The 26,285-nt window shown below is 44.5% G+C and overlaps 1 protein-coding gene across 2 annotated transcripts in view; it reads left to right on the top strand.

Moving 5' to 3' along the window:
• The window catches only part of F13A1 (coagulation factor XIII A chain), an 83,243-nt gene that overhangs the window by 16,806 nt on the left and 40,152 nt on the right, over window positions 1-26,285 (top strand). For both annotated transcript variants that reach the window (XM_068162999.1, XM_068162998.1), the window contains exons 4-7: window positions 5,950-6,201; window positions 15,493-15,611; window positions 22,212-22,319; window positions 25,588-25,762. In XM_068162999.1, the coding sequence (XP_068019100.1) occupies window positions 5,950-6,201; window positions 15,493-15,611; window positions 22,212-22,319; window positions 25,588-25,762 (654 nt within the window). The remainder of the gene's footprint in view (window positions 1-5,949; window positions 6,202-15,492; window positions 15,612-22,211; window positions 22,320-25,587; window positions 25,763-26,285) is intronic.

Raw genomic sequence — 26,285 nt, forward strand, 5'->3', positions numbered from 1 at the left:
GTCCCTCTGCACACACCTTTAAAGTGCTTCCAGGGACAGGGACTTCACCACTTCTCCATGGTGTTCCAGGGCTTCTCAACCCTTTCTGGGAAAGTGTTTCTTCCTTAAGTCCAACCTTAAAAACTAAGAATCTAAGAACATAAAGATGCCATAGTTTATCTCACATGGCTTGCTTACATGACACTAAATTCCTGCTTCAGTCAGAGAGGTATCTGAGTAGAACCAGGAGTCAAATTTAGGACACCCATGGTAGAATCAATGGAGCTCTTTAAACTGCGCTGCATCGTCCACAGCCTTTCCCTAATTTCACAGCAGTGTTGGGCCATGGGTCGGTGCAGGAAGGTTCAGGTTTTGTTCCTTTTGTCAGGCATTAAATCTATCTTAGCGGGAAGTACTTCCCTTGCTGTCACCTCTCCTCCTCAGCAGCTCTGGGGCATCTCTAATGGAGTGGCTGGGACATGAAGTGTCCCTTGGCATCTCAGATGGGATGTCGAGCTGAGTTCTGCCTCTGGGTAAAAGAATTACTACTTGGAAAATGCTGAATCTTGATTTATTTTATTTTTGATAGGAGCCTTCCTGGTATTATATAAGTGCAACTAAGCCTGGTGCTGGGGAAAAACTCTGTTGGTATTGGTGTGTAACCCAACATTGTTCACTGTAGCTTAACTTAATAAAAGAAAGAACTACAAAAATTGCACAAAGATATAGAAGTCTCTGATGGTCCAAACATGGAGTCCCACTTTGGGGATTTTTTTCTCTTATCTCCTTCTTCCTTCTTATTATCTTTCTTTCCCTTTCTATTTCTTCTGCTCCTCTCCCTTTTCCCATTCCTCTCCCTTCTCCCTTCCTTCTCTCTCCCTTCTCCCTTCCTTCTCTCTCCCTTCTCCCTTCCTTCTCTCTCCCTTCTCCCTTCCTTCTCTCTCCCTTCTCCCTGCTTCTCCCTTTTCCCTTCTTGACATTTTATTGTAGCTATTCATAGTGATTAATAAGGCATGGTCCCAGTGTATCAAGTGCCCTCCCCAGGATGGTCACTGCAATGAGGCTTACCTCTGCTACACAGCTACTCTACATGTGGCTTCCAGCTCAAATTTATTTTTCAACCTGTCACAATTACTTCTACTTCCAGGGCTGGCACTGCAATAGATCATTTACCCTTTGTATGAAAGAGTGGATATAGGTAAAACAAATGAACCAAACAGGAAAATTGTTATCCTTACTGTCTATAATTATGTCTCAAAGGGAGACAGATTCCTCAACTCCTTAAAAAATGACTTTCTAAGGAGGGTTCCTAAAAAGGCTATTGAGAAATAGCTTTCACCTCCTTCTCTTCTGAGGTTTCCAGCATCCATCAGGGAGGAAATGTCCTCTGAAGCTCATGATATCTCTGATCTCTCTGCTACCAAACAATCTGATGTCATGCAACAAGTTTGTCTTTCACAGACAAATTGGCTGTGAAATATCCTTGTGTGAGGGACAGGCCTCCTACACCCAAAACACATATGAGCATCTGGGAATGAGGCAATCACAAAGAACTGGCTGTGGAGCACGGTTCAGGCTGCCAACTCCTGGAGCAAATCAGAGCAGGAGAGATCCTGAGCCAGCTGATGCTGTTGGCAGAAGAACCCTCCTGTCAGCATAGAGTTTATCGTGTCTACATGGCTCCTGATCCTGGAATGCACCCAAACATCCTCCTGCCTCCTTGTGGGTTGGGTTAGCAGCAGAGTCCCTGCAGAGTGTGCAGGCCTTTGGTAATGACATTTTGGATAACACTGAATTCTCTTCCTTAGTAACTAACCCAGAGAATGAAGTCACACCTTGAGTACTGTGTCCAGTTCTGGGTTCCTCAGTTTAGGAAAGATGCTGAGTTGCTGGAACATGTCCAGAGAAGGGCAACAAAGCTGGTGAGGGGTTTGGAGCACAAGCCCTGTGAGGACAGGCTGAGGGAGCTGGGGCTGCTTAGCCTGGAGAAGAGGAGGCTCAGAGGAGACCTTATTGCTGTCTACAACTACCTGAAGGGAGGTTGTAGACAGGTGGGGGTTGGTCTCTTCTCCCAGGCAACAAGCACTAGAACAAGAGAATGCAGTCTCAAGCTGCACCAGGGGAGGTTTAGGCTGGATGTTAGGAAGAAGTTCTTCACAGAAAGAGTGATTGCCCATTGGAATGGGCTGCCCAGGGGGGTGGTGGAGTCACCATCACTGGAGGTATTTAGGAAGAGACTGGATGGGGTGCTCGGTGCCATGGTATAGTTGATTAGATGGTGTTGGATGATAGGTTGGACTCGATCTCAAAGGTCTTCCAACCTGGTCTGGTCTATTCTATTCTATTCTATTCTATTCTATTCTATTCTATTCTATTCTATTCTATTCTATTCTATTCTATTCTATTCTATTCTATGTCACAATGGCATGTTATCCCTTCTGAGGAAGAGCTGACATTAGAGATATCTCAATTAGGACCCAAAGTCAGCCCTACTTCTCCACTGGATCAAAGTCAAATAGCCCAAGACACCCTAAGACTTCCCTACAATGTGGAAGAACACAGTACCGAGCCTACGTAAGGATTATTTTTCCAACATGTAGTGCCAAAGTTACTCAGCTTTGCAGCACTCTGGTATCAGGAGAACAGATGTGTGGAGATGAGATTAGTGTGGCTTGTGCTGTCAGGTGTCTAGATGTGCAATTACAATTCAGCTCCACATGCTCCTGTCAGAAGGAACAATTCCCTTGCTCTTCTATTTACATTTCAGGCTTTGTTTCAGAAAATTAGAGAGCTTGTCCTGTCTTAAAACAGAAAACATTGGAAATTGCTCACTGTGCTCACTCTGTCCATCTTACCAGGCTTCTTCCTGGGCTTAGGATTCATGCAGCCATTAGTGAGCACCAAACCCTGCTCATCTGTCAGAAGTAAATGATGCTTTCTCATAGTTGCTGTTTACAACATCTGCTAATTATCATGATTTCCAGGATCTCCCCTCCCCTGCATCTTTGCTATGCCTGAAACAATGCAGGCAATACCCCAGAGCACCTTATCCTCATGCATGAGCAAAATAGTGCAGTGGCTTCTCTCTTTTACTGCATTGGCGCAGCTCTGTGGGGACCCCTGCGCTGAAAGGACCTTGCATACACCTCAAGAATACCTACAGGGGCACCCTTGTCAAGCAATAGGTATATCAAGGTGTCTTGTGACTTTGTGTGCAAGAGGAATCTTTGTTTGGAAAGCAGAAGGGAGTTTTCCATGTTAGGGCTTCAGAAAAGTGAGAATAACAGAGGCTTGGTACTTTACTTAACATGCTACTGGGTGACAGTGATGGGGTTTCCATCAGGATTCTTTGTAAGGGCCTCATCTTCAAGATCTTATCCATTTCCTATAGGCAAACAGTGAAGCACTGGCCCACGTTACCCAGAGAGGTGGCAGATGCTCCATCCCTGGAAACTTTCCAAGTCAGGTTGGATAGGGATGTTGGATACCTGCTTTAGTTGAAGGTGATGCTGCTCATTGCAGGGACGTTGGACTAGATGACCTAGAAAGTTCTTTTCCGACCCAAACCATCCTGTGATTTACCGAGAGGTGTGATTCTGCAGCCTCCTTGCATGTGTGGTGCACACAGGCATAGTGGTGCAAAGTCCCCGTGAAACCACAGCTCCTCCTCTCTCTGATAGGCTCCTACACTGACAAGGAGCTTTCAGTGAAGATAACAACACTGGTTCCTAACCATATTAAAATAGTTCTCTCTGCCCTCTCCCACTTTTCTGAAGGAGGTAGGGGAGGTATTTTTTGAAGCAGCACTTGTCAGTTCAATTCCTTGGCTTGCTCTGCTGCTTTTTTGCATGGATGGCTCTTCTAAAAACACAGTCAAGTCAGAACTAAAAGCAAAGCATTAACTGTAGAGGCACACTGGGTCATACCCAGTTGCACTACAAAGAGCAAGAACATGTTCAGCTCTCAGATTTCACTTGTTAGAAGGTACAAGCTTCTCGTTTCTTTTACCTCTATGGGCTTTTCTCCCTAGACTGACTTTCTTTGATGGCTTGTATTTGAAGTGTCCACTTCTTAATCTGCTAGTGTTTTCTATTGATTTTGCTCTTTTACTCTGGTTCTTTTTCCTTCTTTCTAGGTCTTTCTCTTCTGTTGCATTCCTCACTGACTTGAATGTGGTCTCTTGGGCCTTTTGTTGCATTCCTCACTGATCTGGATGTGTTCCTTGGGTCTTCCGTTGTGTCTCACTGGTCTGAATGGATTTCATGGATTACAGCATCCCTAGCCAACAGAGCAGAGTGGACTATTGATGTGCACTGAACAGCTATAAAATGGATGTTCACATGCACCAAATAATCCTTGGATAAAATACAATAGCCCTGGATTTCCTAGAAACTGATGTTGTGGCAGCTCACAAACTTCAGCTTCAAAGCTGGAGTCATCCTTTCCCAGAATGTAGCAATGTTCAGATCTGGGATTATCTCAGTATCAGCTGTATGAAAATAAGCAAGCAGGAAAATCCACACCCATGTGAGTCTGATTTGGAAATTCTTAAATAGCTGGAATGAAAAATAGAGAAGTCTGTCTTTCTGTCTGCCACTTCTGCTTGTAACTACCGTGTTTTCAAATGAGGGAGCCTGACTTGCAGCCTAAAATATGGAACAAAGAATAGATTTGAGAATGAGGGGAGGAATTCAGTCTTTTTTATGAGTGTCTTTTCTGTCTATGCTGCTGGTTGGCTTCCAGATATAGTTTGGCTCTACCTCAGGCTCAAAGGGTAGATCCTCACACAAATTTGCATCCTGGCAGTGTATATGTTTACATGTAGTCTATCCATGTAGATGCTTTTTATAGTTGGCAGAGTGAAAGAGACTCCACTGGGTGTGATTTGGCTTACTATGTGCTAGACTATCATGTGTGGTACTTTGGAGGTGTGTCATACTTTGGGACCCATTGCTTGCAGAGAACATTCCACTGTAAGTGGGAACATTCCACCCATAAGTGCTCATCAGATTTGATAGAGCTAGATAATGGTTGAACTTGGTGACCTTAAAGGTCTTTTCCATCCAGAATGATTCTATGATTCTATCTGTAGTTTAGGTGTCCAGAGCTGGCTCACACTCCATGCATGAGGAATCGATGCTGGGGAGCAACTGAGCAATGAGCATCTGCTGGTGGACTGACTTCTGTTTCTGCTGTGTGGACTTGTGTGCTTGTCAGCACAGTAATGCAGTGAGAAGAATGAGGTTCTGCTCTGTTAAAGAGCCCCCAAGCTGATATCTGTGCCCCAGAGGGCGCTTGCATACTTGAAACAAGAGTGGTGGGTACATCTGAATATTCACCAGGGCAAGGAGCAAGCTGGATTTCAGCTTGATGCACTAAGATAAATAGTGGTGAGAAAGGAATTCCTGGGACAACCCTGTCAGGTCTATACTCCAGCAGCACCCAAAGGTTGCTGGGGCAAGATGGGTGGGAGTGTCTCCACCAGCTGCTGCCTGGGAGGTGTATTTCTTTGTGTGGCTGTACTGCAAAGTAACAAAGAACTGCATGAAGTGATTAAAGAGGTATTGTGGTGGTCATTGTGAGGCTTGGTTTCTTCTCCCAAGGAACAAATGATAGGAGGAAACAGCCTCAGGTTGTGCCAGGGAAAGTTTAGTTGAGTATTAGGAAAAAATTCTTCCACAAAAGGGTTTTCAAACCCCAGAACAGGCTGGCCAGGGAAGTGGTAGAGTCCCCATCCCTGGAGAGATTGAAAAGTCATGTAGATGTGGTGCTGAGGGACATGGTTTAGTGGCAGTGTAGAGTTTATTTTTTGATCTTTTGCAACCCAAATGATTCTATGGTTCTAGGTAGGTGATCTCCATCTCCGTAAACTTGCCACCTCACTTAAAAATAAGAAAGAGGGATGAAGGATTGACAAAAGAAAGTAAGAAACAGTCAAACCAAAGTGAACCTTTTCACCTCTCTCTCTAGGTCGCTACCCACAGCAGAACAAAGGCACCTACATCCCGGTCATAGTAGGTAACGTGCTGAAACCTGGTGAGTGGGGAGCCAAGATCACCCACAAGGAGAACAATTCCATCCGCCTGTCCATCATGTCCTCCTCCAGCTGCATCATTGGGAAGTTTCGCCTATATGTTGCTGTCTGGACTCCCTTTGGCATTCTCCGGACAAGGAGAAACTCAGCAACTGATACTTACATCCTCTTCAACCCCTGGTGCCAGCGTAAGTACCTTGTAGGAGTACTTTCTGATACCAGGCGCATTGGGTTTTGAGAGGTGGTGATCCAGGAAGGAGAGCTTGGTACCAAAGAGATTGGAGGCATAAGAAGGCTCTAGGGAGACCTTATTACGGCCTTTCAGTACTTAAAGGGGCTTATAAGAAAGATGGGGACAGACATTTTAGCAGGACATTTGTGACAGGATAAGGAGTGGCCGTTTTGAACAACAAGAGGGAGATTCAGGCTAGACAGAAGGAAGAAATTTGTTATGCTGAGGGTAGAAAGGCACTGCCCCAGGCTGCCTAGAAAGGTGGTAGGTGCCCCGTCCCTGGAAACTTTCCAAGGGAGGTTGTTTGGGGTTCTGGGCAACCTGATTTGTTGAAGATGTCCCTGCTCACTGAAATTGGGTCAGATTAAATGATCTTGAAATGTACCTTCTAATCCAAACCATTCTGTAATTCGATGAATCCATGCCCATTTGAGTTCAGAAATTACTCTGCCAAGTGGCAAGTCTTTCAGGTTGGGGAATAGCCCAGTGTAAGCAGGGCTCCAGGCTGCAGACCTGTGCATGTGTTGTATCTGGATTCTGCAGTTTTATGAGGCCAGGCCTGTGTTTTCCTCCTGAGACAGCATGATGATGCTCCCTTCAGAACAGAACAGAATTAACCAGGTTGGAAAAGACCTTTGAGATCATCGAGTCCAACCAATCATCCAACACCATCTAATCAACTAACCCATGGCACCAAGCACCCCATCCAGTCTCTTCCTAAACACCTCCAGTGATGGTGACTCCACCACCTCCCTGGGCAGCCCAGTCCAATGGCCAATCACTCTTTCCATGAGGAACTTCTTCCTAACATCCAGCCTAAACCTCCCCTGGTGCACCTTGAGACTGTGTCCTCTTGTTCTGGTGCTGGTTGCCTGGGAGAAGAGACCCGCCCCCCACCTGGCTACAACCTCCCTTCAAGTCGTTGTAGACAGCAATAAGGTCTCCTCTCTAAATAGTCTTCATAGTTTTGCTTTAGCTTTCAGGAACTTGAGCATGAGCATCCTGCCTGGCCATGTGTGCCTTAAACTGATGAGCCAATACAGGCTTGGGTTTGTGAGGGATTTGGGGTGGGGTCAAATGTGGCAGCATTCCATACTCAATTGAGTTACATTGATGCTTGCCACATTTAGGATTGGTTATCTGCAGCCAAAAGCCTGCAAGAATTTGTTGGGAGCTGCTACTCCTGAACAGGCTGGGTGGAGTCAACCAGGTGGTGTACCACTGGTGGTGCCTTTCCACTTCTACACCACATTTGCCCTTATAACTTCCCCTTTCATGGTACCTAATTACTTTCAAGCCCATCCTTTGTGAGGAACAGAATATTTGCAAATGACTCTTTCTTTTATGATCCAGTGAGTGTCTTTAAATTTCCCTGGATCCCAAGTGAAGACAGCCCTTATGCTGACAGAATTGTATTCCACCCAGTGAACATCACGTATAGCTTTAAGGAGAGGTCAAGGAGGGCCAGAGAGGTTTGACTCAGATTTCTGTAGCACTGTGTCTCAGTTTCCAACACTTGTAAAGCTCAAAGTCATAGAATCACAAAATCTAAACCTATCAAGTCTGGTGCTAAACCATGTTCCTCAGCACCACATCTCTGAATCCTTTACATATTTCTACATATTTAGATCACCAAATAACTTTTGTTATTCTCCCACCACCCTTCCTTCAGCCCTCAATTGCTTTACCAGAGTATTTGCATCAAATAATCCCATACCAAACAAGGGCCATCCCAGAGTGACAAGAAGATTTACTGTTATTAATAGAGTCTGTTTTTCAACCTTGCTGCTGTCAGAGCATTGAATGGTTTCTGCTGAAATCATTACTTGCCCCTGGTCCAAAGGAATACAAGCAATGATTAGCTTATGCATTATTTAGGAAGATGTATGTTAATGCTGAGTAAAGCAGTTAGTTAAGTGGGAGCAGGATGGAAGGGCAGGGACCAAGGTTCCCCAGCAGCATGGAGGTAAGAACCCTGGAGTAGCATGCTGAGAGTCTGGGAGAGGAGGAATAGAGTATAAGAGAGAGGAATCAGTGCCAAAGGTATGACCTGCTGGTAAGCAAACAAAACTTCTCCAGAGTTGTGAAGGCATCATCAGCTTGTCACAGATCCAGCTAGGCAGGTGCAATTTTCCACCCCAAAGTAGAGCATCCCTTGGCTTTAGCTCTGGGTACTGTAACAGCCCATTTGCTAGCCACCACAGTGACTCTGCAGTGGCTCAACACCTCTTTGGAAAAGGATAAACCCTAAAGAAGAAGCTTCCTAAGCGTCACCTTAGGTTGCCTCGGGACTTGCAGACAACCAGCTGGAGGTGCATGCAACCCTAATGTGAAGAAAATATGGGGGGGAGAGGAGGGGGGGGATGTGTAAGCTAAACAGCAGTGGTATGACTGGGACCACACAGGCTGATTCAAGGTGCTAGTCAGGTGAGAAGGGAAAAATTAATCCCTTCTCCATACCTCCTTCCCCACCATCCCTGTGTGCCAACTGATCCATGTGCTATTTGATCTACCTCTGTTAGTGGCATACAGACACATTGACCTCCTGTGCCCTCCCTCCCTTACACCTGAGCTGACCAGGGCCAAAAGCCAGTGAGGTGGAAACCACAGGGAGCAAACGCACAGGGAGCATGACACACAGCAGTTACCTCCAGCCTCAGCTGTCGACAAGGCCAACAGTGAAATCCTGCTTCAGGAAAGGAAAGAGATTCTGTGTGCCACAAGGATGTGATGCATGTCCCAAAGCTCTGGAGTCATCCCCAGAACTCCACATTTTCATCTCTTGTTTATGTGTTCAGGCATGTCTCAGTGACTTCACGTTCCGTCCTTTGCCGACTATTGTACTTTTTATTTACTGCAGGTTTCATTTAGATTTGCATCTGGATTTATCAATCTCTTCCCTCTGCTTTTACTCCTAGGTAGTTTAGGCTAATTGGCTCCTATATCTGCCTCTTCTCTACCTTTCCCTATGTAAGGAAACCAAGAACTGTTTCTCCATGCTTTATCCCCTGCCTAGAAAAAATGTTCAGTGGAATGACAAAAGGGTATAAAAACTCAGGCACTTAAAGTGCAGAGAAAACAACGGTTTGAAAATCTCCTAGACTTGTTTACTGGGTTACTAGTGAAGCAAAGAAGTTAGTGAAAAGCTTCATAAAAATAGAGAAGGCTGATGCCAGAACTGATTAAGGGATGTCATAGCAAGGAGCAGAGTACAGTCTCTGCCAGTGCCTAGCAATGCTTTCCACCTCATCATTTTGTAGGAACATCAATGTATGAGCTTTTCTTCAACACAGAGGCACTTGTGCCCTTTCTTACTGCTCCTTTCTTCACTGTAGTTCAGTTTTGACATATTTTCCTAGCCAGAGATCGAAGGACTTATTCTGCTGTTTCAGAACAACTTTGAATACTTCACCAGGCAAACATGAACAGCAATGTACCCTGGTGGCCAAGGGGCTAATGACATTCTGGGGTGCATTAAGAAAAGTGTGTCCAGCAGGTCCAGGGAGGTTCTCAGTCCTCCTCTAATCTGCCCTGATGAGACCACATGCGGAATTCTGTGTCCAGTTTGGGGCTCACCAATTCAAGAGAGACAGGGATCTGCTGTAAACAGTCCAATGGAGAGTTTCAAGGATGATTGTATGACTTGGTTATCTTTCCTTTGAATAAAGACTGAGAGAACTGGAGCTATTTAACCTAGAGAAGAGATGGCTGAAAGGGGATCTTATCAATGTCTATAAACATCAGGGGGTGGGTGTCGAGATGAAGGTGATAGTCTCTTTTCAGTGGTGCCCAGTGATAGGACAAGGGGAAACTGGTACAAGCTGGAACACACAAGGTGCCACCTCAACATGAGGAAACACTTCTTTAGAGTGAGGGTGACAGAGCACTGAAACAGGTTACCTAGAGAGGTTGTGGAGTCTCCTTCTCTGCAGACTTTCAAAACCCACCTGGACACATTCCTGTGTGACCTGCCATAGGTGATCCTGCTTTGTCAGGGTGGTTGGACTTGATGATCTCTGGAGGTCCTTTACAATGCCTAACACTCTGTGATTCTGTGAAATGAAATGCTCCAAGCTGGGAAAGTGCCCAGCAGAAAAGGACATGAGGTTGTGGTAAACAGCAGGTGAACATGAGGCAGCAGTGTGTTCAAGCAGCCAAGAAGGCCAACAGCATCTTGCCTTGGATCAGGAATAGTGTGGCCAGAAGGACCAGGGCAGTGATTTTTCCCCTTCACTCCACACTGGTGAGGCTGCACCTGGAATACGGTGTTCAGTTTTGATCCCCTCACTATAAGGACATTAAGGTGCCATAACTTGTCCAGAGAAGGGCAACAAAGCTGGTGAAGGGTCTGGAGAACCAGGCTTATGAGGATCATCTGAAGGAACTGGGGTTATTTAGCCTGGAGAAAAGGAGGCTCAGGGGAGACCTTACTGTCTACAATTCCCTGAAAGGAGGCTGGAGCAAGGTGGGGGTTGGTCCCTTCTCCCAAGAAATAAATGAAGAGGACAAGAGAAAACAGCCTCAAATTGTGCCAGGGGAGGTTCAGTTTAGATAATAGGAAAAATGTCTTCCCTGCCTCTTTTACAAGGAGCCTGTGTTCAGTGGGATTCGTGGGTGGCAGCACTGTCTTCACATGCAGTGTGTTTTAACCTTATCCATCTTCAAACAGAGAAGCTAATTTGCTTCTTTGTAGCATTGCTGGCATCTTAGTAATTTCCCAGGATAAAAGAAGTGAGTAAAAAACCAAAAAAAAACCCAAAACCAACCCCCCCAAAAGCAACCCAACAAAAACCACAAAGCAAACAAAACAAAACCTAAACTGAGAGAGGAAAAAGAACAAACTGAGCACATTTCCATGGAATTCTTCTGTTTGTCAGACGTGAGATTCCACTTGCACAAAATAATTAGGAGTTGTACTATGTAGAGCAAGCTTAGCATCAAAGTAGTCACAAATGCCCTGTATTTTCTTCTAAGTAGTCTCAAGGGTAGGGAGAGCTGTCAAAAAATCAAAGCAGCCAGGCTCTCTGGGAAACACAGAAGTCGGTTTTACTTTATCAAAACCCCACAAATATTTTATAGCAATTGACAGATAAGTTAATCAATTTGCATCGGATTTCGCCCAAATCATGCAAGCATCTTAATTGGTAGCAACCAGATCAATATTGATATTTTTTAAACCCTTGAAAGGAAACAACAGCTGTCAAGACAGCATATGCATACTGAATATGTAACTGTATAGAAGGCGATGCGAGTTCTCCTTCTTTAAATGCCTTCTCTGGAGCATTTGTGTATAGACACACAAAACCCAAAGCTCAGGGAGAGAACGTGTGTAATTCAATCAGCAAATCACACAGACACAGCCTAATGTTACAGAGCCTCAGTGATCTGCAATATTTTTGGAGGGATGTTGTGCAGAACTTGTTTAGAGCTAGGAGCTGGACCACCGAACAGTCACAGAATAGGCAGTTTTGTAAGTATGAGAGTTTCTGATGGCATAAGTGACTTCAGCTTTCTGCTTTCCTGGCAAGCTTTAATGCTCTCCTTCACCTGGTGGCCTCAGAACATGATAAACTCACCTTTGTGCCTGGGTGCAGGTTGACTAGGTCATGGGTGGTAACAACTCAGTACAAAAGACATCTTGATGACCCAGATGACTACCATCAGCCTGCCAAATGCAAGAGCAGGTTTCAGACCTGCCCACCTTAGGGAAAATCCAGTAAAAACTTCTGCTTCTCTACTTTCTTGGTTTCAGGTGTTGCAGAGCAACCTGTCAAATGCATAATGGCAAACACTGATCTCTTCAAAGACAGTGAAGACTTCTTACATCTAATAGCTAAAGAATCAGAGAAGCATTTTGATTAGAAGAGACCTTAAAGATTATCAAGTCCAACTATTAACTCAATACTGCTAGGTCACCACTAAATCACATAATCACAGAATGGTAGGGGTTGGAAGGGATATTTGGAGATCATCTAATCCAACCCTGCCTACTAAAGCAGGGTCACCCAGAGCAGGTTGCCCAGGATCATGTCCAGATTTGGTATCTGTTCAGAGAAGGAGATTCCACACCTCTCAGGGCAGCCTGCTCCAGGGGTCCGGCACCCTCACAGAAAAGAATGTTTAACTCATGTTCACATGGAAACTCCTAGGTTCCAGAGTGTGATCATTGCCCTTTGTCTTGTTGCTGGACACAACTGGAAAGATCCTGGCCCCATCCTTTTGATAACTGTCTTAGCTGTTGATGAGCATTGATAAGATCCCTTCTCAATCTGCTCTTCTCCAGGCTAAACACCCCAGGTATCTCAACCTCTCCTTGTCAGAGAGATGCTCCAGTCCCCTCAGCATCTTTGAGCATCTCCTGGACTCTCCCCAGTAATTCCCTATCTCTCTTGAACTGGGGAGTCCAGAATTGGACACAGTACTCCAGATGTGGCCTCACTAGGGCAGAGTAGGGGGGAGGAGAATCTCCCTCGACCTGCTGGTCATATTCTTCTGAGTGCACCCCAGGAGATCACTGGCCTTCTTGCCCACAAGGACACATTGCTGGCTCATGGTGAACTTGTTGTCCATCAGGACTCACAGGTCCGCTTAGCTACTTTCCAGCAGGTGAAACCCCTAATGTATCCTGTGCAGAGATTTATTCCTTCCCTAGTGCAGGACTCTATTGTGTTTGCATTTCTTGCACAGGAACATGGATGGAGGTCACTATGTTATATATCTGTGCTTAATCCCTTCTGTATGTATAGACATGGAGATGTGAATATCTTCAGAGGAAACTAGCAAAGTAGGTGTATAGACTGGGACAATTCTTCAACTAGCTGAAGCCAGGTTAATTTTTTTTTTCCAGAGGGTTCAAATTTTATCATATTTTCAGACAAACTGCTGTTTCATGGACAAATATATAGCTTCTGGGGATAAGGTTTGCAAAGAGGTACAAATCTGATTTACATGTCAACAAAATACAAGAAATCAATAGGCTTTGAAAAGTGAAATGATCCTCTGGTTATTTGTAGTGAAGACATCCACAATGACAGTGATGAGTGATAGTCTTGTACTTGCCAGTATCAAACCATCAGAGATTATGGCTTCCCTTTAATTTGCTCTGTTACCACAGTACTGATTTCCTCCAATTAATTAATTCCCAGACTATTAGTTGTTAAGTTTAGCCTCAAAATACACATTGGCACAGGAAAGAAATCCTCAGAGGGCATCACTGCATGATGACCTCCTTTTGCTTGCCTGGGAGTGACTGGACATTTTTGTGTCCTTCAGGGACATACGTGAACCACATTTGCTGGGTCAGGATCCACACACAGGCTCTTAAGAGCAATCTATAATATACACTTTGTATATGTTTGGACAAAGACCTTTTCCAGGTACTTGTAGTAATTTGAATTTCAAAATATTTTTTAAATGTTGATCTGTTAGAGGGCAGAAGGGCTCTGCAGAGGGACCTCAACTGACTGGACAGATAGGCAGAGTCCAACAGGACGGCATTCAACAAGTCCAAGTGCTGGGTGTTGCACTTTGGCCACAACAACCCCATGCAGAGCTACAGGCTGGGGTCGGAGTGGCTGGAGAGCTATCAAACAGAGAGGGACCTGGGGGTGCTGACTGACAGCTGCCTAAACATGAGCCAGCAGTGTGCCCAGGTGGCCAAGAGGGACAATGGCATCCTGGTCTGCCTCAAGAATAGTGTGGCCAGCAGGAGCAGGGAGGTCATTCTGCCCCTGTACACTGCACTGGTTAGGCTGCACCTTGAGTCCTGTGTCCAGTTCTGGACCCCTCAGTTTAAGAAGGACATTGAGACACTTGAACGTGTCCAGAGAAGGGCAACAAGGCTGGGGAGAGGCCTTGAGCACAAGCCCTGTGAGGAGAGGCTGAGGGAGCTGGGATTGTTTGGCCTGGAGAAGAGGAGACTCAGGGGTGACCTTATTGCTCTCTACAACTACCTGAAGGGAGGTTGTAGCCAGGAGGGGATTGGTCTCTTCTCTCAAGCAACCAGCACCAGAACAAGAAGACACAGTCTCAAGCTGCACCAGGGGAAGTTTAGGCTCAAGGTGAGGAGAAAATTCTTCACAGAGAGAGTTGTTAGGCATTGGAATGTGCTGCCCAGGAAGGTGGTGGAGTCACCATCCCTGGAGGTGTTCAAGAGGGGATTGGATGTGGTACTTGATGCCATGGTCTAGTCATGGGGTCTGTGGTGACAGGTTGGACTTGGACACTTGAATTTCTCGGCTGGTCAGTTAAGCTACACTGGACAATGAGCTATCAGTCAATAATTTAGATACAGAAAACCCAATCAAACCCTTCTGCTAACATACTATAAAAATTGTTTGTTTTAAATGCACTTCAGATTTTTTTTCTCTTTAGATCTCTTGACTTGAGCTGCTTCCTATTAACATTAGTAGGTTGGAAATTCTTCTTTGATCTGTTTGTATGGGTGCAGAATTGCATTGTGGTGCTCCAGCTGTCACATTAGCAGTGCACAGCAGTCATGAGATGTTTGATAAGATGTAACATTTTAATCATCATTTACAGGTCCTGAGGAAATGGGTAGGAGCTGTCAGCAGTTTTGCGTTTTGTGTGCTGTTTTGTATCTTGTTCCTGCTGGGGTCACTGCCTCCCTATTTTTATGCTCTGCTGAGGCAACTAATTCTTATTTTGAGGGAAGAGGGGTACTTTTCATCAAAGACTGAGTCCAGAGGATAGTCACAAATACCATCAGAGGTCTGGAGCACCTCTCCTACGAAGACAGGCTGAGAGAGTTGGGGCTGTTCAACCTGTAAAGAAGAAGGCTCCAGGGAGACCTTACTGTGGCCTTCTAGTACTTAGAGGGGGCCTACAAGAAATCTGGGGAGGAACTTTTCACAGAGTCATGCAATAACAGGACAAGGAGTAATGGCTTTAACCTGAAAGAGAGTAGATTTAGACTAGACATTAGGAAGAAATTCTTCCCAACAAGGGTGGTGAGGCACTGGAGCAGGTTGTCCAGGGGATTTGTAGATGATCCCTCCCTGGAACTCTCAAGGTTGGATGAGGCTCCGAGCAACCTAGACTAGTGGAAGGTGAACCTGCCCATGGTAGGGGGGTTGGAACTAGATGATTATTAAGGTCCCTTCCAGCCTGAATCATTCTATGATTCTGTGATCTTTTACTAGCTCAGATATCACATACAAAGGTTTTATTATCCGTTCTAAATGAAAACTAAGCTGTGTTAACATTTCTTTTCTGTTAACCAATGCAGAGGATGCTGTGTACTTGGATGACGAGAAGGAAAGGGAAGAATATGTCCTAAATGATGTGGGTATTGTTTTCCATGGAGATATCAACAACATAAAAACAAGAAGCTGGAGTTATGGTCAGGTGAGATCTTTAGACCTTCTCTGTCTGCTCCCAGCAGGACAGTGAGTGAATTTAATTGACACTAGACTGTGGTTGAGACTGTGGGCTCCTCAAGTGCAGCATTGGTCTCTCCTTCAGAAAGCCAAGGGGCATCATTTTAAATTTGTATGAAGTGGGTATGTGCCTTAATCCAAAAGAGCAGTGTTATAATAGCTAATATTTAAAGACCTTGGGTTTGAGGCATATTTCAGATACTAAGAGGCTGCGTGTTAAAAGTTAGAACCATTAGCTGAGGTTTCCACAGCGCAGAGTATTTCTGCTGCTTATGTTATTGCTGCCTCAGGATCAAAACCATTTATGTAAGAGTAGAGAGATTCTTTTTCTTCATTTTTCAGCAATAGGTTGTCTTGGGTTTTGACTCCTTTTAGTTCTAGTAACTTGATGGAAACTGTTCTCATCTGCTTGGGGCTGTGAGAGTCACCTTGTCACTGGATTGCTATAGCAAACTGGGATTTAATCCCAGAGTTCTGCATTTCCTTGCCACAGTCACAAAGGGGAGAACCTCTCCCTTTGCTGCCTGCACTTGACAACATCAGTCTCCAGAGACCTCTTACTTGATGTACAGTATTGATGTGCCTTCAGTGATTTTTACCTCAATCTGTTTTACCTCAATCCATAAGCATAAACTAGCTTGAAAATCCCCAGGCAATGAAAGAGCAAATTCCTATCTTGAAAATATGCATTAGTGTGCAGAATCCAAGCAAGAAAAACTAACCCTAGCTGTCACTTAGAGTGGCTCCAAAGGGCAAGTATTGGATGTGATGAACTCTGCTTATTTCACATCCTGGATTTTCACAACCATAGAATAATATAATGATTTGGGTTGGAAGGGGCCTTTCAATGTCATCTAGGTGGACCCAGCTGCAACTAGGTCAGGTTGCTCAGAGCCCCAAACAACCTGACCTGGAACGTTTCCATGGATGAAGGATTTACTGCCTCTCTGGGCAACCTGGGCCAGTGTCTCACTACTCTTAGTGTAAAAAATATCTTTCTTGTATCTAGTCTAAATTTCTCCTCTTTTAGTTAAAAACCATCACCCCTTTATCTGTCACAACAAACCCTACTAAAAAGTCTGTCCCCAACTTTCTGATCAGCTCCTTTAAGTACTGAAAGGCCACAATTAGATCTCCCTAGAGTTTTTTCTTCTCCAGGCTGAGCAATCCCAGCTGTCTCAGACCGTCCTCACAGCAGAAGGATTCCAGCACTTGGATCATTGTTATGGCCTCCTCTGACCCCACTTCAACAGATCCATGTATTTTCTGTGCTGAGGACTCCAGAATGCTTATCAGAGCAGAGGGAAGGAATCCCCCTCCTTGACCTACTGGCCACTCTACTTTGGGAACAGCCCAAGATACAGCCAGCAGACATTGTTGGCACAATTAAGAAAGTACTGAAGTATTTCCTTAATGCTATGGGGATGGATCCATTTAGATTTCATGGCACCTCCCCAGAACAGCCTTGCAGAAGGGACCTTTTTGCTTTACTTTCTTTCCCACAGCTAAAGAAAGTCTCAAAGCTTGAGCTGGATGAACTGCCAGAGCTCTCTGAACTCACATCTCTCTTGTTTTCTTATTTAAAGGTAACATTTTCTGTTTTTTCCCTGCAGCAGCACTGCCTTAGGTTGTGCCAGCATCATTGTTTGCAGGGTCTGACTCTGAACCTGGCTGAGATTAAAATAAGCCTTAAATAAGGTGTGGCCAGCAATTCCATAGTGCCTCTGGTATAAGAAACATGCAAGCAGATCCCAAGGCCAATGCTGGGTGTGCATTTAAGTTGACCAAAAATGCCCCCTCCTGGCCCTTCCTTCCCCTTGCAAGTCCATGTGCAGTGGATCAGACTGAATGAGCTGAATAAGCATCTCCTTGATTTTGTCACTTTTTTCCCCCTTTGGTTATTTTTGGGGCTTAGTGCGTTCCTAGATTTGGGATTCACTTTCTGACAAATGTAAGATGGATGGAGAGAGGAGAAAGAGTGGCTGGAGGTGGACAGTGCTGCTTAAAGCAGCTTCTGGATTTATGGCCTGAGGTGCGGAATTTATGGCCTATGGTGTCTTGGCCTGAGGTGTTTGTATTCTGCAGACCTCATACCTTCCTGACATAAACAGCTGCCTCCCTGGAGAACCTGCATTATTTATAGGGCTTTGCCAGGAGATAGTTCTGCTTGGGAGGTTAAAGGCTCTTCCATATCCCTTTGTCACGTACTTTCATTCCTGAGTTGTCTGAAATTGGAGACCTGATTTCCACCATGTGCTGCACCTTTTTCTCTCGCTTGCCTGTGTGAAAGCTGTGGTACATGCATCTATGGAGCCCCAAGCCAAGAGTTTGAATGGAATAGATCATTTTGTGGGCATGTAAGAGGCATCTCAAACTGCAAAGCGGTGCAGAAATATTCTGCTGGTTCTCTCTCTTTCAGTGAGATGGATGATGTGATGTTCCTGATCTTACCCTGACAATTTCTAACCATTAAAAATATGCATCTCCCTCATTTTCAACAGTCCTGGATGTTGAGAGTAAGATCATTGCTAAGAGTAAAAGTACTAGCAGCAATGCCTATATTATGAGTGTATCATACAAGTGTGCATGCTGTATTTATGATTTATAGCCTTGTCCAACACTGTAAATTAAAAGCACAAGGCCATCTACAGTCAGAGAGGTGAAAAGTAAATGGTCATACACAGTAATGCAGACAGACTTGTGCATGGTGATATTTCTAGGCTAAAAAATTGCTTTGGACAATGACAGCTGGAAGCTTTAAAGCTTCAACTCAGGTTGTAAATTAAAAAGGAACATACAGTTCAAAATTGGGTTACTGGTGGGAGAGGATTCTCACCGCTGCTGTCTTTAATGAGCAGCATCAACATAAGAAGAGGGAATGCATGACAAATGGACAGAGAAACAAAAAACAATGGACTGGTTGAAAGATGGCTGTAATGAATGAAGATGGAGGTGTTCCTTGTAACGTGACTGTGATTCCTTTCTTCTAAAACAGTGTAAATTGACAGTCACTCAGAAAAGCCCACAGGGGATTCAGAGGAAATTTGGCTTTAAAAGAAATGTAGGAACCTAAGAATTTTTTAGCAGAGAAATGTCAGAAATTGGATGCTATGCTGACCATTTAACACCATAGTTTCATAGTTTCATTCAGGATTGGAAGGGACCACAAGGATCATCTAGTTCCAACCCCCCTGCCATGGGCAGGGACACCCCACACTAGATCAGCCCGGCCAGAGCCTCATCCAGCCTGGGCTTAAACACCTCCAGGGACGGGGCCTCAACCACCTCCCTGGACAACCCATTCCAGGGTCTCACCACTCTCATGGTGAAGAACCTCCTCCTCACATCTAGCGTGAATCTCCCCACCTCCAGCTTCATTCCATTCCCCCTAGTTCTATCACTACCTGAGATCCTGAGAAGTCCTTCCCCAGCCTTCCTGTAGGCCCCCTTCAGATACTGGAAGGCCACAATTAGGTCACCTCGGAGCCTTCTCTTCTGCAGACTGAACAGCCCCAACTCCTTCAGTCTGTCCTCACAGGAGAGGTGCTCCAGCCCTCTGATCATCCTTGTGGCCCTTCTCTGGACACCTTCCAGCACCTCCACATCCCTCTTGTAATAGGGGCTCCAGAACTGGACACAGTACTCCAGGTGGGGTCTCACCAGAGCTGAGTAGAGGGGGAGGATCACCTCCCTCGACCTGCTAGCCACACTTCTCCTGATGCAGCCCAGGATCTGATTGGCTTTGCGGGCTGCAAGTGCACACTGAGAGCTCCTGTTGAGCTTCTTGTCCACCAGCACCCCCAAGTCTCTCTCCTCAGGGCTACTTTCCAGCCAGTCACTGCCCAGCCTGGATTTGTGCCTGGGATTGCCTCGACCCAGATGCAGGACCCTGTGCTTGCTCTTATTGAACTTCCAGGGATTATTTTAGAGAGAAAAATAAAATAAAGCAGGTGGGCACAGAGTTCTTGTTGTCATCACGAGCTGCCTCATGTCCACATGTTGAGCTGCACTAACTTTGCCCACTGTGCAAATGTCATTTTACAGCACATGTGTTTGGTCAGGTGAGACCATGGGCAGCATAAGATCACATCTGACTGCCACCAGCTCTGAGAAATACAGCCCTAACTCCACCAGTGCAGAAGGTGCCTCTCTTACTTGGGATTTAAATGGAAAGTCAACTGTTAGAACCAGTTTAACATTATAGAGGATGTCCACTGAAGGCCAGCACAACAAAATGTGTTGCCCTGAAATACAGCACCTGTCTCTCTGTGTTTTCTTATGCCTGTTTTCCATCTGCAGTTTTTCCACTGCTGGTTCTGACAAAGTTCCTTGGTCTTGAATTTGGTTTCCTTCCATTTCAGCATGTGTTGAGCAGGCAGTGCTTGGCCCAAGTTCACTCACCTACCTACTGCCGGTCTGTTTCTGCTGATGTTTCAGGGATGTTCAGCTTTACAAGGTCTTTGTTTCCATTCTACTTCCCTCCTTCACGCCAAGAGTGGGAGCAGAAAGCTGATTTAATTTGATTTAATGCTTTTAAATCCCTGGATAATGAAGAAGGGCAAAACTGGCTTTAAAGCTAAGGCTACTGCAACAGTGTGAGGCATCTAGACTTTACAGCTTGTCCTACATCTTCTCCTGTTACTTCTGTTATTTCACAAGCTTTCATGTCATTTTATAAATGCTAAAGTGGAAGGCAACAACCCCAATTGCAGTTTCTTTTCTCTTTATCCTTTTTGTATATGCTGGCAAGGTGGACAGAGTCTCACAAACTGTAGATGAGAAAGATTTAATTTACAGGGTAAACTTCATATTGATTTAATTCAGGTGTCCAGCACTGCTGAGGATTTGACAAGCAGAAAGGTAGATTTTTATCCCAGTGGAAGTGATAAATTACTGGGCCAGAGCAGATGAAAACTGAACTTGAAGCAGGAAGGATGGCTGTGAGGGTCTAGAGTGTATATTACCTGTCATGAGGGTTCTCCTTGCAAAGGAAGGTGTCCACAACATGGCCATTCACCAGAGATTATTTACATTACATATCAGTGGAATGGGGGAGTCCATGCAATTATTCAGCTTCCCGTGGATGATACATTATTAGGAGTATGTCCCTGGAAACACTAATCCCTCTTCCTCTGTTTGCCTGGATAACATGAATTCAGTTTTGCTCAGAATATAAAGTGTTACTAATGAACAGAGAAAGAAATTCAAAGTAGATGTGGGTGATGAGATAAGTGTACTACCTTGGAGGATGTCACCCAAGAAGGATCCATATAGTGGTGGTACCCAGAGCAATGAGGCAGAGGCAAAGAAAAGAACTCTCCCTGGCCAGGAAATGACTGAAGGTGGTGAAACATGATGGTGGCTTCACTTTCTTGGTTTATGTCAGAGCTTGGCTCTTTGCTGGGATGTCACCCCCAGCCCTCCCATCTTCCCTGCAGCATCAGCAGTAGTCTTGACATTATGAAGCTTCTGTTAAAGCACTCTGGACCCACTTTTCCTTCTCTGCCTCTCCCCATGCTGCCAAAGCAGCTGCTTGGTCTGGGCTTTTTCTTGCTTTCTCCAGGAGGCAAAACTTAGATCATCCTTATTGGTGTAAACTCAATCCATGGGACCAAATATCTTCTTAGTGTGAAAGTTACCTTAAGGATGAGAGCACAGAATATAAAAATCTAAGATAGCCAGGGGACAAGCTCCACGGAGTTTCTGTCACAGCCTTGAATGATAAGACTGTGTGTCTAGAAGATATTTATTAGTATGTGTTTCCCTGTCTCCTACCACTTTCCAGGAGACATAGGGGACATTTTCCTTTGTTATGCAGTTTCTCCTAAGAAAATGAAATACATTGCAGGGCGAGTTCTGTCACAAATGGTTTCTGGTCTATTTAGGCACCTCTGCCCTCAATTCATTCTTGTTCTTGTTCATGCTGGATCAAAGAAACTGTACCCTTTCACTCTTTTTTTTTTGAAGAGGACTACTTTAGGTCACTTGGTACCTTTGATGGCTAAGTTTATATTAATCTATAGAATCAGATTTTGTTGATTATAAACTGTCTAAGTCTCTTCAAATTAACATTGGTAAACTACTTCTTGTTCAGCTTCCAGGTATCCCACTGGCTGCATGTCAGAAAAGTCCTGAAATTAACAGGTCTGGGATCCTTGAAGGACATGAAGTCCTTCACAAGCAGACTAGCTTCTTGTAGTTATTATTATAATATCTTCCTATTATATACTTGTTAGCACTTAAGATTTTATGTTGTGTCAGAAAGGCTGTGCTGTCATTTCAACCTCCTGGAAACCAGACTGAGATTGAATTGGAAATTACACTCTTTTCCCTCACAGCTTCTCAAATGTTTTTTGCTGTGTTGTTTTGGTTTGGTTTTGGTTTTGCCATATATGAACAATTATTCCAGAAGAAAACTTCTATTTTTAAATACAGAACTTTACTTTGACTTCATTTTGAAGCTGATCAGCTATTACAACAACAATGAAAAATAATGTTACCTTCTCTTTACAGAATAAGAAATTACTTCATTTTCCCACTGTTTCCCTCTTTATTTTCTTTTATCTAGTTTGAAGAAAACATTCTGGATGCTTGCCTGTTCCTGATGGACAAAGCAGAACTGGAGCTCTCTGGGCGTGGAAACCCAATCAAAATCTGCCGTGTTGCCTCTGCAGTGGTATGCAATGGATAGTTAATATGTGTCAGAAGTGGATCATAAATCAAAGCCAGGCTGATTTAGCTGGCCCTCATGCCCTGATATGCCGCTCCAACAGGTGCCAAATCAATTGTCCCAGCGACAGGACAAGGGTCAACAGGCACAAACTAGAATCCAGGAGGTTTCATCTGCACACAAGATAAAACTTCGCTGTAAGGGTGCCAGAGCACTGCACCAGCCTATCCATAGAGGTTGTGGAGTCTCCTTCTCTGGAGAGATTCCAAACCCATCTGGACATTGTGATACTGGGCAACCTGCTGTGGGTTACTCTGTTTTAGCAGGGTGGTTGGCCTAGATAATCTCCAGAGGTCCTTTCCAACCTCTACTATGCTGGGATTCTGGTATTCTGCAATTATCCATCTTGACCTCTGAGGTTTGGCCTTTTACTTTGCTCCACTAAGGCAAAAACCCTTATTTCAGCTCATTGCCTTTTCCTGAGGATGGTACCTCACAAGTAGGAAAGACACTTGCAGACATCATACTCCAGGCACAATAGCATTCATTGTGACACTTTGCTCACTTCCAGGTAGCTGAGGTAATTGAGAAAGCTATGTCCACCATGGACAGCAAGGTGGCGTGATGGGTAAAATATGGGATGCGCAACAGAGAGACTCTATCTGGAAACCCACACTAACTTCAGTCTGATCTTAATACACTGCAATAGTGGGTGTTACTGTGCCTGATTTCTAAGCCTCAAATGGCCTAGCCAGTCTCAAAACATTTCTGTGAGCTACCATGGCCCCAGAAGAAACCACTGTGAGAGCTGCCCTCTTAAACACGGGGTCCACAAAACTTTCCACATTCTGAATGGAAGTACCTAAAATAACCACAAGCAAAAAGGTGAAGACTTTCCCCATCTCCATTCTTTCCAGCTGCTATGTATCAGGTTCATGCTGTGGATGCAAGATCAATCCCTAACATTCAAAAGGGAAAACACTTCCAAGAGGTGGATGGCCTCTGCCTCAGGAGGCTGAGTCCTCTCCTCTGCCTCAAGGAGGTCCAGATACCTTCTCCTTCCTAGAATAACACTCTAGTCACTGAGCTAACATAATTAGGTATTCTCCCAAGGCAGCTACTAAAGCAGACTGTCCAAAAAACACGGCTGCTGGAGACAGATGATTCTTTAACTCATGTTACACCATTTATCCAGGCTTTAAGTGAACGAGCTCTTTGTCTTTGTTGACATTGAAAAGGGATTTCCAACCTCTCAGTCTCACATGCTGAATCTTGCATAGCATCATGTTAAGTAGAACATCTTCAGCAAGCAGTATTGAGAACACCTCTCCTTCTCTTCCTCTTTAAACATTTTGGTTAATTCTTTTACCCCAGACATTAGAAATGTGTCTTTAGACAGATGTAAGAATTGAATGTGTTTCCCTCATCGCTGGAATGTAAAGGAACTATGGAAGCCCTAAGAGCTGAAGAGCAAAAAGTTTATAGACCAAAAAAGAGCTTGGATTTTACTTACATTTTGAGCCACTTGATGATTTTAAAGAGGTGAAGTTCACCATTAGAATTCCAGGGGTCAGTGGACTTTAGAGCTAATCTTCAGGATTAGGCCATAGCTGGGTAGGAATCCTGGCCTTCTGAATCTGGACCTCAGTAAGAAGTGGCCAAGAGGTGCTGAAGCACCACATGTGCTCTTTACCCTCATCCTTGCTCAAGATGGAATGTGGTAGAGCTGATCTCATCTGAAGAGATGCCCCTATGCTGGGATTCTTCTGAGGCTTCCTAAAGTTGCAGAGCAGGTAGAGTCATGCCCTTCTTCTCTTTACAGCCAGAGGTGAAGCTGAAGATCAACACCCTGCCCTGTCCTTGAGGTGCCTCTTTCCTTGGCATGTCTCCCACACTAGCGAGATGGGCACAACCCCTTAACCCTTTGGTTATGACTCTGAAGACTTATCTTTATTCAGTCATTGGTTTGCAGGAAGTCGATTTTCTAATTACAAACCAGTAGTTAATCCAGCCAAGAGCTTTTAAATGAGAATTGTGATTTATTTAGCTGGTGTGTCGCTGTTCCTCATTAGCATAATTAAAAGGTACAGAGCAAACGAGCTTTTTTGCACAGCCTCAACTGGTTTGTCTCAAATTGCAGCCAGGAGATGTATTGCTCATTAATGCCCATCAGTATAGCCATTAGTCAGCAAAACTCCTTGCTTTGTAGAATCTTACCAGGGGAAAACCTACACAGCAAATTCCTCCTTGTTTTCATGTGTGCTTGACCAAATAAATTAGTTTTTACTTTAAAAATAGCAGTGGGCTGGTTCCTCTCTCAACACACTGTAAATCAGGAGTGGCTTTATTAGAACCCCTGGGCTGATAGAGGCAGGAAAAGCAGACAGTGTTAGGAAAGAATCCAGCTTAATATTTTGCTTATTCACATAGAACTGACCGTGTTTCTTAAGAATACATACCAATAAGGGAATTTAATGCTGATAAAACTCACTAACTGGCAACATGGATACTCAGTGTGATGACATAATGTCACCATTATTTTTGTCTGACCTTCCTTCAAAATGATTTAGTGATGGAGAATCCATGGCCCTTAATAAGATTGTTCTGTACATCACCTGTCTTCATAATTCATAGAATTGTTGAGGCTGGAAAAGGCCTCCAAGATCATTGGGTTCAACTCTTAACATAATACTGCCAATTACACCACTAAACTATGTCCCTAAACTTGGCTATATTGAGTCTCTCCCACCCTACTTCTGTCTGCTGGGTTAAAGAGGCCTTCATTACCTGGTCTCTGACAACAAGGCCGGTGAGAGGTCTCCAGCACAAGCCCTACGAGGAGAGGCTGAGGGAGCTGGGATTGTTTAGCCTGGAGAAGAGGAGGCTCAGGGGAGACCTTATTGCTCTCTACAACTACCTGAAGGGAGGTTGTAGCCAGGAGGGGGTTGGTCTCTTCTCCCAGACAACCAGCACCAGAACAAGAAGACACAGTCTCAAGCTGTGCCAGGGGAAGTTTAGGCTTGAGGTGAAGAAAAAGTTCTTCACAGAGAGAGTTGTTAGGCATTAGAATGGGGCTGCCCAGGGAGGTGGTGGAGTCCCCATCCCTGGAGGTGTTCAAGAGGGGACTGGACGTGGCACTTGGTGCCATGGTTTAGTAGTCATGAGGTCTTGGGTGACAGGTTGGACTTGATGATCTTTGAGGTCTTTTCCAACCTTATTGATTCTATGATTCTATGGTTCTATGATCCTTAATGCTCATTTCCTTTGTCTTTAGATCAACTCCAGGGATGACAATGGTGTGATTGCTGGATCCTGGGACAATACATACACTTATGGTGTTGCACCTTCAGCCTGGACAGGAAGTGTGGACATTCTCTTGGAGTATTACAGCTCTAAGCAGCCCGTGAGATATGGCCAGTGCTGGGTCTTTGCTGGTGTCTTCAACACATGTATGTACCAGCAGGAAATGTTCCACTTTGCTCTGCATTTCTTACATAACAGAAAGAGCTTTTAGGATAAACCAACTAAAATACTCCTTAGTTGTATGGTGTTCAGGAGTAAATAGTAGTGACACTTAAAAACACATGGCTAAAATAGATGGTCCTTAAATAAACCTTTGGCATCTCCTGAAGATTCGGTCCTTTTCCACACAAATGTGTTAACTATTTATGTACTCTGGTTCACAAGGGTAAATTTGGGAGAGGGAACATTAAACTTTTGGCACAGTTCATATTTCTGTTAGGAAATCTGAGCTGAACAGGGGGCTTGGTATCTAAATGTGGAATATGAAATTATTACCCCATATGGGAGATGTAGAATCATAGAATTGTTTTGGTTAGAAGAGACCTGTAAGATCAACTCTGACAGTTAACACTGCCAGGTCACCGCTAAACCATGTCCCTCAGAACCACATCTACACAGCTTTTAAAGCCCTCCACAGATAGGAACTCCACCACTGCCCTGGGCTTGATA

Source organism: Melanerpes formicivorus, unplaced genomic scaffold, assembly GCF_026170545.1.
Source record: "Melanerpes formicivorus ecotype bairdi unplaced genomic scaffold, bMelFor1.0.p_v2 SCAF_69, whole genome shotgun sequence".
Lineage (NCBI taxonomy): Eukaryota > Metazoa > Chordata > Aves > Piciformes > Picidae > Melanerpes > Melanerpes formicivorus.